Source organism: Carassius carassius, chromosome 22, assembly GCF_963082965.1.
Source record: "Carassius carassius chromosome 22, fCarCar2.1, whole genome shotgun sequence".
NCBI classification, from domain to species: Eukaryota; Metazoa; Chordata; class Actinopteri; order Cypriniformes; family Cyprinidae; genus Carassius; species Carassius carassius.
Genome location: NC_081776.1, coordinates 18,139,117 through 18,158,318, shown reverse-complemented (window position 1 = coordinate 18,158,318; position 19,202 = coordinate 18,139,117). Strand labels below are relative to the sequence as shown.

General features: G+C 39.9%; 1 protein-coding gene across 1 annotated transcript in view; it reads right to left on the bottom strand.

The window, feature by feature from the left end:
* LOC132099089 (copine-8-like) overlaps window positions 1-19,202 on the bottom strand; it is a 230,629-nt gene that overhangs the window by 172,836 nt on the left and 38,591 nt on the right. Inside the window, exon 2 of the mRNA XM_059505532.1 lies at window positions 6,611-6,651. Coding sequence (XP_059361515.1) covers window positions 6,611-6,651 — 41 coding nt within the window. The remainder of the gene's footprint in view (window positions 1-6,610; window positions 6,652-19,202) is intronic.

The window sequence follows — 19,202 nt, the reverse complement described above, 5'->3', positions numbered from 1 at the left end:
TAACATTATTCTATCAACGGACATTTGCATCGATAGTCTAGTGTTATAATTGATTTGCGTTTGGTGCACTGTGGAGCAGGTAAAACGGTTTTTAATGGCTGGCTAACATATACCCATTGACTCGCGCTAGCCTAGCATCGGCTATCTATCCAAATATTCTCTTGGTCGGCATTACGTCACAAATCATGTGACCTGCATAGCAACAAGCCGCCGCCGTGTTTGAAGGGTAAAACAAACCGAAGGCAATCAAGGCAAAGCCCGAGGAAAATCAAAAAGGTATCTATTCACAGAAGTTTTGTTGTGGATTATGTCAGTTATGGATACTAACGGACTACTTTGTATTAATGATGAATGATATCTGTGTATGCAAATGTATGTTGGTGGTGAGAAGTGAAGTGAATGTAATAAAACACTCATGTAAAGCGCTTTGTGACTAACGTTAGCTAACATTACATGTATGTGAAAGGCGCTAGCAGCTATACAAATACAGATCTTCTTTCTTCTATTACAGAATGTCTTATCAATATATAGAAAGTCTACTTGCGCCTGCATTGACCAGGTACCACAGAAAGCTGTCGCTTGTAGGTTTAACGTTACAATCTTGTCCCTATCGACATCCAGCTGAGTCCTGGGAGAACAACCCAAAGGCATGGCCCAGGCTCGAGTATCCAGACATATACAATTACCTCATCAAATCCCCTGGTGTGAACACCATGTGTACATACCATGTGTCCTACACTTGCAGTCATGTTTAAATACCCATCAAGCATCGATTACATTAACTGTTCATTTAGAAAAAAAAAATGTTTATTCAAAAGCACTGTGTTACACAATGGCTGTAATGAGCTCAGTCTGTCAGTGGCACAGCTTGTACAGTGTCAGTGAGGGACACGGTTTTTTCAAAAAAGCAAAAATAGACTAACTGCAGAAACGTATCTTATTCCCCACACAACTAGTGCATTTCATTGTTGCTTATCAGTGTAGAGCTGCCGACCATTATGCATAGCAATGTCATAACATAGCAACAGAAAATTGAGTGGCCATCTCTGCAGTGGTATTATTTTGTTATTCTTTGATTTGCCGAATCATTGCTAATTTTTTAGGCATGATTCTCGGCAGTTTTCTCGACATATCTGCGCTCATTTGTCTTCCGCTTCGTGTTGCTTAATGGCGAGCGTTTGTTTGTTTTACCCTTCGCCGCGGTTGCTATGCGCGCGCAGTGCATTATGGGAGTAAAAGTCCCGGATGTCCGACCTCGAGAATAAAGACTGGATAATTAAAAAAAAAAAATGTCTCCACTGATGAATAACAACCAGGCTGACTTAAAAATGAGGTCCAATGTCAAAAATCCCGAACCACCCCTTTAAGTACAGTAGTGAAGTAGTTCTACTTCGTTACTATACATCTCTGGTAGTGACGAAGGAATCTTGCGGGGTTTGAAGGATGACTCACTGCTGTGGCAATGAGCTGTTAGTTATTAGGGTAGGAAAGCCACTGCTTCAACAGTGAAAAGATTTAATCAATTCAGAAAAGAAAGAAAAAAATGGTTTTGAAGTGAAGTTGTTAAATTTTTTCGGGATAGAGAAAGTCTCTTTTGCAGCAGAAAAATAGCCAAATGGCAATGGTTAACAGCGATTGGAATCATTACTGGGCCGGAAGGATTTGACACTACTGCTGTAGTAGGGTTTTAGGATTGGGAGACAGAAAATGCCCTGTTTTGAGACATTGGTCTAGGTGAGGCAGTGGCTACGTTTAAATGCAACCAAATAATCTGTTTGTAATCAGATTGACTGCTCAATCGGCCTGAAAGCCTTCATGTAAAAACATTAATCGATTTAATTGAGCTCGATTTGAATGAAATTTCGATCGGATTGGACACTCTATCAGATTGAACCATGAAACTAAAAGGACTGTGCATGTGCAATGACGCAGAAATAACGTAATGACATATGACGTGTGGAACAAGCAGCTATTCTCCCTTTTGAATAAAGTGTTGTATAAATGAGTGTTGTCATTATAAAACTCTCCTTTCACTCAGCAACTGTGAAGTGGAGCTGGAAAAACTTGTTTTGGATACTCATGCACAGGCAACCCGTTTTGGGCATGAGGAGGGGCTTTTTTTTGCGTGATAGATTTTAGCAGCACGGCACAGCAGTTTGCATGCATTTTTGTCCATAAATGGATAAATATTAATGCTGTTGTTAAAAACCAATAAAGAAACCATGTAGGAGAGTGGTTATTATGTGCAAACAGTGAGAAACTCTATATTTGTGCAGTGTGTGCTATTTCTGCAAAATAAAAGTAATTTGTTGATTAATGAAAGACAGATGTGTGGTGGCTGGATTATTGAATGAGAGATTGGTTTACTTGTCTGATTTGAAAAAGGTTTGAAGACCACCGGCCTAAGCTCTTTATTTGGATTTCGGGGATACCGTTTTGGACAGCTGAAGTTGCGGAACCTATGCAAAAGGAATGACTGCAGTAATGGTTTGCTGAAAAGCCTGATTTATTCAGGACTGATTTGAGGTGCTTATGAAACCAATGTCTGGAAAAGGGCTATTGTTGTAGTCTACGAAAAGGGGATCGGTGGGAGACTGAATTTCAGAACGTTGAGAAGGAGCTAAGAAGAGAGCAACAGATTGGTAAGGCTGGAGGGGGTTGGTAAGTTAAAAATTAAAATTGGATGGCCGTGCAATAATCAACCTTTTGCTACATTTGATGTTAAAGCAAATTGTGTTGTTGTCCAGTATTTGGTGGTTGGAGAAGGCCAGATGGAACCTGGGATTGAATTTGGAATTACAGGTGAATTCGAAGCATCTGAGGAAACCAAAGAAAGCAAGGATGAAAAGGGCATTGTGTAATCTTGCTGTATTTTCAGAGTGGTATGAATGGAAAAAGTGGATATGTTTTTATGGAGCCCGGTTGGATCTATTTGAAGTGGTGGGAAAAAAGTTGCAAAAGAAGAAACAATTGTGAGAGAACTCAGGAAATTGAATCTGGGAGGATGGAAGGTTTTGAAAGAGTTAAGCTATTGTTGGGCATTGTAGAAAAAGGTGAGGCCATTTCATTGATTAAGAAAGAAAAGCCAGAGATTGATCTGCTCTACACCAATCATTCAGACTAAATTGTTTAAGCCGGGGACCGAGGATGCTAGAGCGATAAGGTTGAGGAGGAAGATAAAAGGGTGGCCTTGGGGCATGGATCTCATAGGGAAATTTAAGTGGCCTAGCAGGGAAAGAAGGTCACGTTTGGAAATTCTTGTGGCCGAAGTATGGTTATTAATTACATTGGAATTTCTGTCAATTTTCTCTTTAGGGAGTGAGGCTGGGAATTTGCCTGAATCGAGGAGAATTCTGAGGAACTCAAGGGAGGTGGCGGGTCCCCCAGTTTTCTCGGATGCAATTGGAATGCATAGTTCAGAGAAAATTATTTGAACTGTGCTGAGGTGAGCAGCCAGAAGAGAATGTATGGGTGATACAACGAGGAAATTCATCTATCAGATGAATTAGGTAGGGAATGTTGTAATTGTTAGCAAGGATCCAGCAAAGGCCTTTGGAAAGCCTATCAAAAAATTTTGGGCTGCTTTTACAACAAAAGTCAGGTAGACGGGAAAATAGTATTTGTTACACCAGTATACCCCAAAGAGATGCCAGAAATCGGTTTTAATGGCATGAGTTTGAAGGCTGACGTGATGTTGATTTTTGTTAACCATGCTCCGCGGCCGGTGGGATTTGATTAGTTGAATTTCTTGGTTAACATTGTGATGGTGTAAAGAGAATTCTGAGAGGGGGATTAGACTATTGATGCTAAGGACGGAGCAATCGTGGGGAATGCAGAGATCAATAATGATGCGCTCCGTTCCTGAGAATTTTCAGGTGGCTATACCGATGTACTATTTTATGCGATGTACGTCAAACAGGGGGATTCAAATGAGTGATTAAAAATTAGAATCCACCTCTTTAGCGGGGAGGGAATCTACGATATCTGGTTCTGACATGGTGGATTGTAAGTTATTACAGACAAAAGTGGTATCTGAAAGACTTTCAAGACCAGGATCAAAAAGCAATCAGTGAGTAAAATTTTCGTCAGGGTGATTTAGCCTCAAGACATAACATTGATACATTCACAGAGAGGTATTTTTCTAGATATGTATCTTTTTTTTGCTGAAGATTTGTACACGGGGCAGACAAATCTTTGACGTTATTGCAAAAATGGTTCCACTGCACAACCTTTATCGTGCATTTCACTGAAAATAGCTTGTGATAAGTGTAAAAGTGGCTGCCGCCGAATGACAGAAAAAAGTCAGTGATAATAGAGAGGTAATCATTTAGCTACTTACACCTGTTTGGAAAAACTGAACAGATTAAGTCTGTATAATTTCCAAATGCTAGAACAAATTCTGCGATTGAAAGAAAATGTGATGGGAGATAGAGGCTTAATTTTTAAGGGTCACGGAAAAAGTGCCACAGTTCAGGGATCGATCACAGTCTTTTTGTGGTATGAGAAATAGAAGAGATGCTAAGTCCATGTCCATACCTGAGAGAATTTGGGTGCGGCGCGGAATGGACATGGATGGGGGCTCCATGGCAATGGTTTGAGCCGGAGTTACTGTTGGAACGGTAATATAGGAAATACAGGGGGGATGCAGACAAGATACCAGGACGGGACCCAATTGTGGAGTCAGCCTCATGCTGGAAAGATAGTGGGAAAAGAAGTAGGAGGAGGAAGGACAGGAGCGGGATTTTGTGAGGAATGGGCGAGGCTGAGCAAAAAAAAACTGAGAGTTGGGTAAAAGGTGTGTTTGGACAGGGGGAACAATGGTGTGGGCAAGAGCGAAGGGGAGAGCTTGGGAGCATGTTTGAGGGGCTAAATTGGCATGTGAATGCAAAGTGCTTAAGACCGTGGCTGCAAGATCTGTGCTACTGGGCTGGGGGTCGGAGATTATGACTGCAGAGGTGGACGCAGGTGCAAGTTCAGGTGCTGCGGCCGGGGAGGAAATGCTGGTAGAGCCCGAGGCTGTCTCGGCCTCTGTGTTGAACGAGGCTAGCCTTGCTCTTTTAGACAGTTGACTGGAAGCTTTTTGAGGGTTGTTAGGGGGCACAGTTGGTGGAATCTCTCCAGATAGTGACTTTGTGTAAAGAGCTTACAACTGTACTTTGGTTTGCCTATGGGAAAAATACATGTTTGAGGAGGTAAGAGAATGCCGCAATCCGTTAACTGTCCATTTTGTTATGTGAGTAGTTGATAATGGTCCTGATAGAGTTGGCTGGGTTGGAAGGTGAGGAGAAGTTGAGACGTCTGGGGTCTGTGGCTGCCTGGTCAGAGGTGGGGGTGACCAGAATTTGCAGGAGGGTTACAAGTAGGACGACCTCGTTTTTTGCTGGTGTGGCCTGTACAAGAACCGGAACTGGAGGAAGCTGGGTTTGGCTGGGTGGTGGAAGGAGAATACGAAGGATGAGGAAGTTGAAGCTTTTCAGGGTGGGACATGTTTCACGGAATAGGGCAGGGTCACTATACCGGAAGAATAGTCACTTGGATGGAACACTGACTGCTGCTTATATTCGGTCGAAACGATAACTGGCAGGACTCGTTGATTAGGCTCCTCCCAAACCTGCTTTGTGAACTTCATTATGTTATATTTTAAGTTCAAATGAGAGAAGTGTAAATGAACGAGTGTATAAACAAGTAAATGAATGTGAGCAAGAGTACAGACTAGTGAGTGAGTGAGTGATTCCATGAGTGAGTGAGGGTGAGAAAGTGAATGAATGGGTAAGTGAGTGAATAAATGATTGATTCAATGAGTGAGGGTGAGATTGAGTGAATGGGTGAGTAATTGAGTTAGTGAGTGAGTGAGACAGTGATTCAATGAGTGATTCAATGGGTGAGGCTGAGAGAGTGAACAAATTGGTGAGTGAGAGAATAAATTAGTAATTCAGTGAGTGAGGGTAAGAGTAAATGAATGGGTGAATGTGTGAGTGGATACAGTAATGTATTTGCATATGTGAAAAATGAGTGTGTTCGTAAATGAGTAAGTGAAATGAGTGATTGAGGGAAAGTGTAATTGAGCACAACAAAGAGTGGGAAACATAACTGAATGAGTGTTTAAACAAGCAAATAAATTATTAAGTGATTGTGTATTCTACTTATGCAAAGTATTTGAGAGTAGATAGGTCATTACTGATCATAAAAATAATTACAATTAAAAAATAATAATAAAAAATAAGACATTATAAAACACCCAAAGTAGGATAACAACATTTACTATCATCTCTCAAAAGGACTTCTGTGGAGTTGGAGGCAAATATTACAATAAGCAGGCTGCCCACAGCGTGTCTATATCTGAGGCATGTGCCACATTCAGTTTTGAAGCTTGGAAGTTTTACTTCACACAATCAGTGCGAGAGAACGCAAACAAAAGCAATGAGTCATGTGATTGTGTAGGCTTTCAGAGAGTGAAGAAAGTCCCCTCTTAACGAGGCTGAAAGCAGTTGATTGTACTGGCATACACGAGGTCATAGTAAACCATGGAATGAGAAATTGATAAGCATATTTCATAGTGCAGTATGCATTTGACCAACAAAGGAAAAAGTAAAGAAAGAAAGAATCTTACTTGGATCTGATTTGGAAAACGTGTCTTTGTCAAGCAGGTTTCTGTAAAAAACAAAAAGAAAGAAACATAAAGAGTAATGAATATGCATGAATACTATATGACAGACCTCTCTCTCTCTCTCTCTCTCTCTCTCTCTGTGTGTGTGTGTGTGTGTGTGTGTGTGTGAACTGTTGGCGCTGCCACAAAATGAGTGTTAAGTAAGAAAAGATGGATGTAACCAATTTGTTTTTCTCCTTCAAAACACACAGACTACTGTATACCTGCTACATTTTTATAAGGAATATCTGTATGTGGAAAAATGAGAAAGACTAAATCATACTATTGAACATACTCTGTAATATGAAATTTTATGCAAAGAATTATAGATATTAACCAGTTGTGTCTCACTTAAAATTTTTATTCAGCAAGGACGCATTAAATTGATCAAAAGTGAAAGTAAAGACATTTAAAATGTTATAATATATTAAAGACAGCTAATTTCAAATAAATACTGTTCTTTTACATTTTCTATTGATTGACTGCTTTTATCTCCCAGCAGTTGAGCTTATTCCTTGACTTAACACATCTAAAGCCTAACATGCAGCACATTGTTCCACTTGTCTCTTATATTTGACAAATATTGTATCAAAAACAGGCAAAAATATTTACTAACGAAAACTGACAGCCTCTGAAGATCTAGTTAACTGGAGAATCAACCATCACAATATTATTCACAATAAGACTGAAGAGTGAAGTAACATATGCAGAGATTATAAACATATAATACATATACATATAAAAGTCTTAAAGGTGTGAGGGTAAGTTTACATGACAGCGATGTACTAAAATGGAAAACAGGCAAGTAGTTGATGTCACTTTGTAAATAATCACTATGTGTCTGAGCACATATAAACTGAACACGCAGTATGCATGAGCATGATGTCAGTGTCACGTTTTTGTAGTTTACACAGAGACGATAATGATATCATTTTTAAAATGTGCACTTTGAAATGTGAATGTTTTTATTTTTTAGGCCCCCAAAACACTGTTGTGTGAAAAAAAGTTTTCCTATTTTTAGTTTAAAATGGTTAGAAAGGCTAGAAATGAGGCTTGAAAACTAGAATTATGATTGGAGAGGAAAAAACGCGCACATGTATATATATAAATATAAATATAAATATATATATATATATATATATATATATATATATATATATATATATATATATATATATATATATATATATATATATATATTAGGGATGGGCGTTTTCCACAAATATCACATTCGAATATTTGAGCTCACAAAAAATGAATATTCGAATATTCGTTTATTTAAATTAAGTTTAATGAGTCAGACATTATTTTTCAGCAACATTTGTTTTCGTCATTTTGAACAAGCTTACAATAAGCTTGAACATTACACATCGTGTTTTGTAGCTGAAAACCTTTAACAATGCGTGCAAACAAACAAAAGTACAGATTAAAAGCAAAAAAAAAAAAGTGAACAAAGAAAAAACGTAAAGCAGCCTGCAGCAATTAGGCTATTGTACAGAATGTAGCTTACACTTAACTTTTAAACTGTCAGCAAATCTTTTTTGCTTTTTTTCTATTGTTTCAAATGTTCTTGTTAAGAAATACGGGCATGTAAACATGATTGGGTGAAAGTCGGCTCCTTAGTCTGTTAACAATAAGGCCGGCCGTGGAGAAAACGCACTCTGACGACACAGACGTTGGCGGGACTCACAAATAACGGTGTGCTTAGCGAATCAGTTTTGTGAAGCGCTTCGTGTTTTCGTTTACCACTGAATGGGATCCTCATCTGGTGGAATACATGGCTCCAGCAAGAACTGTTCCCACTCGTCTCGGCTGGACTCTCTGTAATCATCGCTGGAGAACTGGCTCAGCCTTTTCCGACGAGTGGGCATTGCATCCGCTTCATCGTGGCGACTGCATCCGCACCACTCGCATCAAGGAAAATGTTTTGATAATGTTCAAAAAAGTTTTTTTTTCTTACTTCTCTCATGTTTTCATCGAGAAACCTGAGATGTTTGTGCCGAGGGTCTAGGGCAGACGCGAGAAGAGGAGTTTTCACTGCATTCTCCAAGTTAGCAGTGTTTATTCGTTGCTTGAGAGATGCTGCAACAATGTTCTTGGATCACTTTCTGTGATTCTCCACGGCATATTTGAAGTACTGTAGAAGACCGCAGTTCTTTTAGGGGGCGTTCACATATCGCGTCTTTTGCATGCTCAAGTTCGTTATTTCCAATGTAGGCGCGCGCGGTATGCGCGCTCATAATGGAAGCGACGCAGTCGCGATGCGCACGCGGTGCGACGCGGTCCCGTTTTTTTCCAGGCGCGTCCGCACAGCATCGAGTTAAAAACATCTCAACTTTCAGAATGCTACAAGCGCACCGCAGTTCATGTAACAAGAACTAAACATTCAGCTTCATCCTTTCCTGTAACAACGTTGAAAGCTCAGCTAAGATGAAGGAACAGCTGATCATAGCTGTATATGGATTGCCATTTTGAAATAAATTTAGTAGCAGAGCTACTGAAAGCGATTTTTTTTGTGCTGCAAATCCATTTATCCTTTGCTGAAATTTCCGTCTTCATGGAGAGAACGCGTCGCCTCAGGAGCGCTTCTGCCCGAGCGCTTTGGAAAGAAGGAGAAAGAGGCGCGCATAGCCTTTTCCACGCCTTATTAGGCGCGATATGTGAATGGCCCCTTAATCATTCATTAATTATTTTTTGCTTGCATACACCTTCAAATATGCCGTGGAGAATCACAGAAAGTGACCAAATTAGGTTTTATTGTGAACTTTTTTTTTTTTTGCGAAATTCGAATATCATTTTTATTTATCGAATAATTAGAGCAGAACGAATATTCGAATGTTCGACTATCCGTGCACATCCCTAATATATATATATATGTATATATGTGTATATGTGTGTGTGTGTGTGTGTTTATATTTTCCTGGGCTTTAGTAACTGTGCATTAGTACAGGTTGTGAAATAAATGATTGTGTCAAGTTCTGAAAGTCTGCCTTGTTCTCTATGATAAATCTTGAGATTAGGGCAGAGGTTTTCTGTTCCAAGAGGATGAAAAGATTGTGCAATAAAGTCTTTCTGATCTAGAGCTCATAAATTGCCGTTCCATTATTAGGACGTGCTTAGTATATCCCTTGACAAGCAGAACAATTCCCTGGGATTGTCTGCGACTTCCATTTAGTGTCTTATGCACTCCTCCTCTCTCTCTGTCTCACCTTTTGCCTTTCCTAAAGGAATATTCTTGATTATTTTCATCAAAATATATATCGGTCTGTCAGCAAAACTTCCGTTGGTGTTTATTAGCACACAGAAAATATATTTACAGTAAATATACTTACTGTATAATGGAATTTTAGCAGACAACAGACACACGTGTGAATGCATAATAGAGATGCTTACCAATCCTGTTTGTGTAAAAGTTATCTTTGTAAATCTTGTCTAGGCCAAGTAAAAAAAGGGTGGAAAAGTAATTTCTCATATATATATATATATATATATATATATATATATATATATATATATATATATATACCGTAATTCCTCAAATAAAAACCGGTAGTCAAATAAACGCCGGGCCTCTTATAGTGGCCGGGGGCGTGGTCAACACGGACAAATAAAGGCCGGTCTTAAATAAAGGCCGGGGGAAAATTTGTGCAGCAGAGCCAGATAACGAACGTACACGCCCACCGCCGGAGCGTTTCTCGTTCTCGAGTCAAGAACCGGTTGCATCGGTTGTCGGATCACCAGTACACTGAACTGAGAACCGTTTCTCTCGGACGCGTCCGATTCGAGAACCGAGGAGCTGATGATACTGCGCATGTGCGATTCAGCGTGAAGCAGACTGACACAGAGCGCATCTGAACCGAACTGATCCTTTTGGTGATTGATTCTGAACTGATTCTGTGCTAATGTTATGATCTCTGTCCACTGGAACGATATCGCTTTTAATTTAAAATGGGTTAATTAAAAAAATTACTTATCTTTTTTTATTTATTTATTGTATTTATTTTTATTATTATGCAAACAAACATACTATTTCAAGGTGACAAATCAAATACAGAGTAACCAGAGTCAACAAAACATACATGACAGCCAACACGGTTTGTGTGAATACAGCACATACAGCCAACATGGTTAGATATTGATGAATGGTGTGTTGTTGAGAGTGGCTTCAGACAAAGAGGGTCAACGGGTTCAAGATTGATGGAAGTTTATGAGAGATAACAAAGAGGGGTTCAATTCTGTTGTATTATTTGGAGTGGAAATTGACAGGTTTTCCATGGAGATGTAGTCTGTTATTAAGTTTTTCCAAGATGAAATATGTACGTTATTCCTTGATTTCCAGTTCATGAGGATAGTTTTTTGGCGATAGTTAGAGCTACTAAGAGTAATTTACTATCTGTATCATTTGAGTTGATTATGGATGTGTCACCTAATATACAAAGGGAGAGAGACAATGGGATGTGACATCCCATATGGTTAGATAGTGACTCCGTAACCTTTTCCCAAAATTCTTTAACTGGGGTGCAATGACACAATGTGTGAAGATAGGTGTCAGGGGTGTTTTGTGTACAGTGCGAGCATGTTTCTGAAGTAAAACCCATTTTAAATAATTTTCGTCCAGTAAGATGAAATCTATGAAGTACTTTATATGATGCCAGGTTATTATTATGAAAGATATGCTGAAGTTGTGTGATTCCCTTTTCTGCCCATGTGCGTAAATTAAGTGGCTTCTTGTTAGCTGTAAAATCGGGGTTATTCCAAATTGGGGTGTATTTAGATGGTGCAAGAGGAGAGTTTGTGATTTTATGGAATTTCCACCAGGCTGTCAGAGCTGCTACTATTGTCGGCATTTTAAAACAGTGATGCTTTTTGATTGTCTGATTGTAGAAGGGTAAATCTGAAGTATTGATGTCCTTACAAATTGTTTGTTCAACATCTAGCCATGTGCTTTCTGATGGGTTAGGTTGAATCCATTTGTGTATATTTTGAAGCTGATTGGCCATAAAGTAGTGGTAAAAATGTGGTGCTTCCAGTCCTCCTTGCGTTCTCTGTTTCTGTAGAGTGGTCAATTTGATTCTTGGGGTCTTGTTTTTCAAGTAAAATTTGGTAATTATTGAATCTAGTGTTTTAAACCAAGAAACGGTGGGTTGTGTTGGTGTCATTGTAAATAAATAAGTTAATTTAGGGAGTATAGTCATTTTAATTACTGATATTATGCCCACAATAGATAGTGGTAGGTTCATCCAAAGTTGTAGATCCTCATCTATAATTTTAAGTAGTGGAATGTAATTGAGTCTAAACAGCTCTGACAGCCTGGAGGAAACATTAATACCCAGATATTTGATGTGATCGATGCACAGAGGAGTTAGTAGTGTATGGGATGTCACATCCAAACTGGTGGAATGTAATGAAAGTATAGCAGATTTACTCCAATTGATTGAGTATTCAGAGATATTTGAATAAGAATCAATGAGTTTAATCGTTTCTTGTAATGATGATGAAGGATCTTGTAAATATAATAATATGTCATCAGCGTAAAGACTTATTTTGTGGTGTATATTTAGTGTTTGAATTCCTTTTATGTTGTCGTTTTGACGGATGGCTGCTGCTAATGGTTCAATGAAAATGGTAAAAAGAGAGGGGGGGAGTGGGCATCCTTGTCTAGTCCCACGGTGCAGTGTGAAGATACATGATGTTTGTCCGTTGGTGATGATGGTGGCTAAAGGTGATGTATATAGAATTTTAATCCAATTGATGAACGACTCCCCAAAACCAAACCTCTCTAATGTAGAGAACAGGAATTTCCAGTTTACTCTGTCGAATGCTTTTTGTGCATCAAGACTGACTATGATGGTTTGGGCTTTGTGAATTGATGAGTAATACATTAAGTTAAAAAGTCTACGTGTGTTATTAGATGCAAGTCTACCTTTAATGAAACCGGTTTGGTCTGGATGTATTATAGATGGTGTGACTTTTTCTAATCTATTGGCTAGTGCTTTGGCGATGATTTTAATGTCTACATTGATTAGGGAAATTGGACGATAGCTTGATGGTAGTGTTGGGTCTTTATTGGGTTTGAGAAGAAGCAAATTGTAGCTATGTTCATATTATCTGGGAATTTTGATTTTTGTTTTGATTCTTTTATCATTCGGATAAATAGTGGTGATAAGATGGACCAAAAATGTGTGTAGAACTCAGCAGGGTATCCATTAGGACCTGGTGCTTTATTATTCGGCATAAGTTTAAGGGCATTAAAAAATTCATGTTCTGTTAACGGGGATTCAAGAGTATTTATTTGATGTTTATTAAGTTGAGATAAGTTGATATTATTGAGAAATTAATTGATGTCTTTCTGAGTAGGGTGTTTTTCTGAAGAGTATTATTTACTATAAAAATTGTGAAAAATTTGATTTATTTCTTCTGGTGAATTGGTGGACTTCCCTGCTGTGTCTGTAATAACTGCTATTGTTGTTTTTTCCTTATTTTGCTTGATTTGATTTGCCAAATATTTACCAAATTTGTTACTGTGATGGAAGTTTTCTTGTCTTAACCTTTGTATTAAGAATTGGGTATGTTTATTGATTAATTCGTTTAACTGAAGTTTATATTTTCTTAATGTGTCCTGTGTTTTTTCTGTTGGATTATTTACATTCGAGTCTTTTAGTTCTTTGATTTTTTGTTCCAAAAGTCTATGCCAGGGTACTGGAGAATTCGGCCGATAGTGGAACCTCGGATTCAGGAGGAACAGTGTGGTTTTCATCCCGGTCGTGGGACACTGGACCAGCTCTATACCTTTTCCAGGGTGCTGGAGGTTTCATGGGAGTTTGCCCAACCAGTCCACATGTGTTTTGTGGATTTGGAGAAGGCATTCGACCGTGTTCCTCGTGGCATCCTGTGGAGGGTGCTCTGGGAGTATGGGGTCGGCAGCTCCCTGCTTAGGGCTTTGCCGGCAGTAAGTCAGACCTGTTCCTGGTGCATGTTGGACTCCGGCAGGGCTCCCCTTTGTCACCGGTTCTGTTCATAATTTTTATGGACAGAATTTCTAGGCGCAGCCAAGGGCCGGAGAGTGTCCGGTTTGGGGACCATACGATTTCGTCGCTTCTTTTTTGCGGATGATGTTGTCGTGTTGGCCTCCTCAGACCAGGACCTTCAGCGTGCACTTGGACGGTTTGCAGCCGAGTGTGAAGCGGCTGGGATGAGAATCAGCACCTCCAAGTCCGAGGCCATGGTTCTCAGTCGGAAAAGGGTGGATTGCCCACTTCAGGTTGGTGGAGAGTTCCTGCCTCAAGTGGAGAAGTTCAGGTATCTTGGTGTCTTGTTCACGAGTGAGGGAAGGATGGAACGGGAGATTGACAGAAGGATCGGTGCAGCTTCTGCAGTAATGTGGTCGCTGTACCGGTCTGTCGTGGTGAAGAAGGAGCTGAGCTGTAAGGCAAAGCTCTCGATTTACTAGTCAATCTACGTTCCTACTCTCACCTATGGTCATGAGCTGTGGGTCATATTAAATGCTGGTAAAGTGTTTACTTTAATGTTCCTAATAACATTTGTGAAGAAATTTTTTTCCAAATATGGGTAAAATAATGTGTAATCTTTATTAAGCATAACATACATTTCATACCATTTAACATTACAATGAGTATAAAGGTAGAATGAGGCCAAAATTTGTGAAAGTTTTGCTTTTTGAATATAAAGGAACACTCCACTATTTTTGAAAATAGGCTCATTTATAGCACTTATTATAAACTGTTGTGTTTTACCATTTTCTTAACCATTCTGCTGATCTCCAGGTCTGGCGGTAGAACTTTAGCTGTAGCTTAGCAGAGATCTCATATATATATATATATATATATATATATATATATATATATATATATATATATATAAATGTTTTATTTATTAAAACTAACAAAGTATGTTTTTTTTTTTTTACATTGAACAATGATGGAGCTATTCTTTACCCATCTTCTATGGTGTTTTCTAAGCAGCATACTGTATAAAACAAAAACAGCTCCTTATAAAAAAAAATTAAAATGTTATATTAGTTATGAACAAATACAAAGATGTAACTTTTTATATGGAACTCTATAACTCTTTATATTGAGTGTGTTTTTACTCAATTGGTTCTCTATAGGGCTTATGTTTTTTGGAACAAAGCAGGAATTACGGTCTGTCTGAAATGGGCTCGTGAAGGAATATTGTAACGGGCCTCAATTACATTAAGCATGTTCTTAAAACCTACGTTTTCCACTACAGAGTAACCCCTGTTTCACACCGCAAGCGTGAGTGGCGAGCGAGCAGCGCGTACCCGCAACTACACCGTCACTGCAGCAGGAGACTCTCGCGAGTGTTCACACTGGAAGCGTATAAGTACAGCGTCAGAGCAGCGGCTGCAAAGCGTGTTCGGCAGAAAATATAACCATTTCAAACAATGTGTATAATTCTTTCAACATTTGTTTTTATAACAATACACCCTACTTTCACCCAAAAGATTAATTAAAAAGTTTAAATGGGTAAATACATATTTGTTATACTTAATTTTCTTTTCTGGCATAATTGTTAAAACACTTGACATTGTCGTTGTTGTTAAAACTCTTGACATGCTTATTCTGTGCATTCTGTTTTGCGTAAAATCATATTTATTTTTCCATCAAAAGTTTGCTTTCACTTTAATTGAGCGTGAGCAGCACAGCAAAAATAGACCGGACGCCGAAACCCCCGCTGCACTCCTGTTCATGCGACGCTCCTGGTCCCGGTGTGAAAGCACTCATTGATTAACATGGACGCCGAAAAAAATACGCGCTGCTCGCGCGCCGCTCACGCTTGAGGTGTGAAACAGGGGTAAGGTGCTCGCTCACTCAGTAATACACGCTGAAGGCTTGTTGCAAAATGGCTAATGCGTTTAAAAGACCAGAAATAGAAGATCCTCCAATAACCAACAGGTCTGGTGTTTGGGTGCACTTTGGATTCCCTGTAAGCTATAATGGTGATGATAGAATGAATGGTAAATAGTAAGGTCTCATATCCACGGCTATAACGTAAATGTAGCCTACCAATCGCCATGGTGATGTCTTTTTCCCTGTTTGAATCCGTTGGAAATGTCTGTCTAAATGCTGCGGAGATAGTTTGTTGCATGTATGTTTCTCCTTTTTTCCGTCTTTTCCCACATACTGACACACTAAGGTGATGTCGGCGTAAATGAGTTGACATGTTTCAAGTATTCCCGCTGTTGTTTTTTTTTGTATTCCCGCTGGTGTACCCTAGATGCGACATATAATGCGAATTAATATGTATTTGTGTACTAGCATCCACGCGTTTCCCGCCTGAGATGTGCGTCTCACGCAAGCAGTCTGCAAGCTCTAACCTGTTAACATGGGAGCCAAATTAAAAACGGACACGCCACGCATCCAGTGTGTCGCCGGCCTTAAAATCAGCTACAGGGCGGGATTTGCGCTGAACGCGGAGACTTCCGCCACTTAAAATGTTTGTTTGGAAACCCGAAAATGTACTTATATTCCGCGCACAAAATATTGCATTACGTCATTCGTACCAAAAGCACTGTACCGAAACGGTCCGGTACGAATACACGTACCGTTACACCCCTAATATATATATATATATATATATATATATATATATATAAAATGTTACGAGTCAGCTGCCTCCTCCCTGATTGTCACCGGCACCCCGTCCTAAATCGCCGCCCTTCACCAGGCTCCCGACTGGTGTGGGTGTGTGAGAGGAGGGGCGCTGGACGAGTCAGGGCTGGTGGCGTGTGATGGGGCACACCTGAAGGAAATGGAGCCTCACCACCGCTGCTGTTTAACGCTGTCAACGCGCCTCTCCTCGGGAGACCGGTCTCTTCCCCGTGCATGCACACTGGTGTCCTCGTGGGTCAAGGAAGGGTGCGTTGAGGGACTCCCGCGCCACCAGAGACGTGAGCTGCCGGACCCGCGATCCGGATGGGAACCACACCCGTTTACACGGCCGTCGGGCCATATATATATATTAGTGGTGGGCATAGATAATTTTTTTAATCTAAATTAATCTCACTCTGATCTTGAAATTAATCTAGATTAATCTAGATTAAAATGGCACATTCGAATTCTGCTTAAGGCATTCAGAAATAAAATTCACAAACAGTAACTCTTTGAGAAGGGGTTTATCAAGCTAGATGGTGCATTAGAAAAGGGGCTCATCTCCTGTTTCCAAAATGCATCACAAAGTGCTTGAAAAAGCTGTAAACTAATTCCACATTGCACAAGGTGCAAACAACCTTACGCCTGTTTCACACGTCTGCAGTGCGTATGCGTTGCATATTTTTTTACACACCCATGTTAACGGATTCCAGTTGTGTTCCAGGAGCGTTGCGTCTGCAGCAGTGCAGTGATCGTTTACGTACCGAACTGCAAACGCGTCCTGTGTGAAAGCACATCGAGTCCGTGCTGCACCACATACGTAACTCACATGGACTGCATATGCACTGCAGACGGAGTATGTGTGAAACAGACATGAGCAGGGCCGTAGCTGGGGTCAGCGGGGACTCGGTGAAGGTTGTACCAGTGGGCCCTGTTTGAAATTGTTTAATTTGTATGTTCGTTTATTTTTATTTATTTGTGCTATTTACACAATGTTTAAGTTTTTTTTCAAGTTTGTAGGTGTCAAGGTACAGAAACCAAATAATTAAATGTAAAATAGCACTGGATAGTCTTCAATGTAAAAATGAAATATACAATCAAGCCTACATTTATTCATACACCTTCAACATTTCTCACATTATTACAGTTTTGCTATATATATATAAAATTATATCTGGTGTCTGAATTATTTTTGGTTTGACTGTTAAAACTACAAAGTAATTCAGTCAAGAGCAGTGAGTGATTTTCATTTTCATTTTCTTGGATTAACATTACAGCAGCTAGCAGCTAAATTAGGAGCGGTCACTTTAAGAGACGATGAACGCATCCAATATAATACACATCCCATTTTTTTCCTCATCTGTTTACTTTCATTTAAGAAATAACTGACAGTTTTTTTGAGCATAATTTCAATTGAAGGTAGATATTTTGAAATATTTTGTATGTATTTGTTGGCACAAGAGCAAAAATAAGCAAATTCGATGTTCAAGTGTTTTGAGATGCCTTTCTCTGTGTGAGCCCTGAACACCAGAACCCCGAGAGTACTGAATTGGGCACTTTCACATCTTTTTGTTTGTTCAAACTACGATTTGTATTTGTTCGTTCAGGTGCAGGAAGGACTTCGAGGAGAACTTCGCAGAAGGTAGCTCGGTTATATAAAATATCAGTCGGTTATATAAAATATCAAGGTGAAAGTCATCAGACACAGCTCCCAACCCAACTTTGAGAATAGATTAACGGCGATTCTTTTTTTTATCACCCGATAAGAGTCTCAGGTTAACGCCGATAACGGCCCACCACTAATATATATATATATATATATATATATATATATTTATATATGTGTGTGTGTGTGTGTGTGTGTGTGTGTATATATATATATATATATATATATATATATATATTTTTTTTTTTTTCATGTTAAAATAAAATAACATAATTATTCTGACCTGTACTTATTAAAATACTAATGTATGAAACTTTTATTGTTTTGTTGCTTGAAAACGTACTCGGTTACTAACGTAACCTCGGTTCTCTCTAGAAGAGGGAACGAGTACTGCGTCTTAGCTAAGACGCTACGGGAAAAGTCTCTTTTCACGAAATACTGAAGCAAAAAATTATCCTTAATTTAGAATTTTTGTAAAGCGCATTTGCAGCAGTACACAGCCATAGGCGAGACGGCTCGCCCGCTCATTTGCTGCTCTGCAGCAAGTGCACAGCCTATCGAGCGCAGGCTGATGCAATATCAGACCAATTAGGACGCTTCGCGCCCATCACGCCACTTCCCGCCGAAACGGGTGTGGCCCAACCCTATAAAAGGAGCTCGAAAAGGCTGACTCACCTGATTTATTTCATCACCGAAGCGAACCAGAGTGAATCGTACGCACGGCAGAGAACGCAGTACTCGTTCCTGAGTTTATTGGTAAACTCAGGTTTACCAATAAACCTGAAGCAACGCCCAGGATATACAGTGCACAGTCACCCGAGGGACTCACAGAGAGTCCAGGACAGGAAAGGGGGGGAGCCCTCCGTCCCATATCTAGCAGCACCCGTAGATGCGGCAATATAACATCACACAGTCGAGGCAAGGCCTGACCAATGTGGCAATGCGGGTCTTACGCAATACTGCCCATATAACAGTCGGCAGCGCATAATGCTCACGAACTCAGAATTCCCATCAGGGCCCTGATTCGGCTATACCGACAGCAGCCTTGCTTGCAAGGCGGGAACCTCCAGGTTATAGAACCTGATAAATGCAGACGGCGAGGCCCAACCTGCCGCCATACATATATTCTTCAAGGAGATCCCAGTAGACCACGCCCACGACGAGGCGACGCCCCTTGTGGAGTGTGCTCTGACGCCCAGTGGGCACTGAAGGCCCCTGGAAGCGTAAGCTAACGCTATGGCGTCAACTATCCATCTGG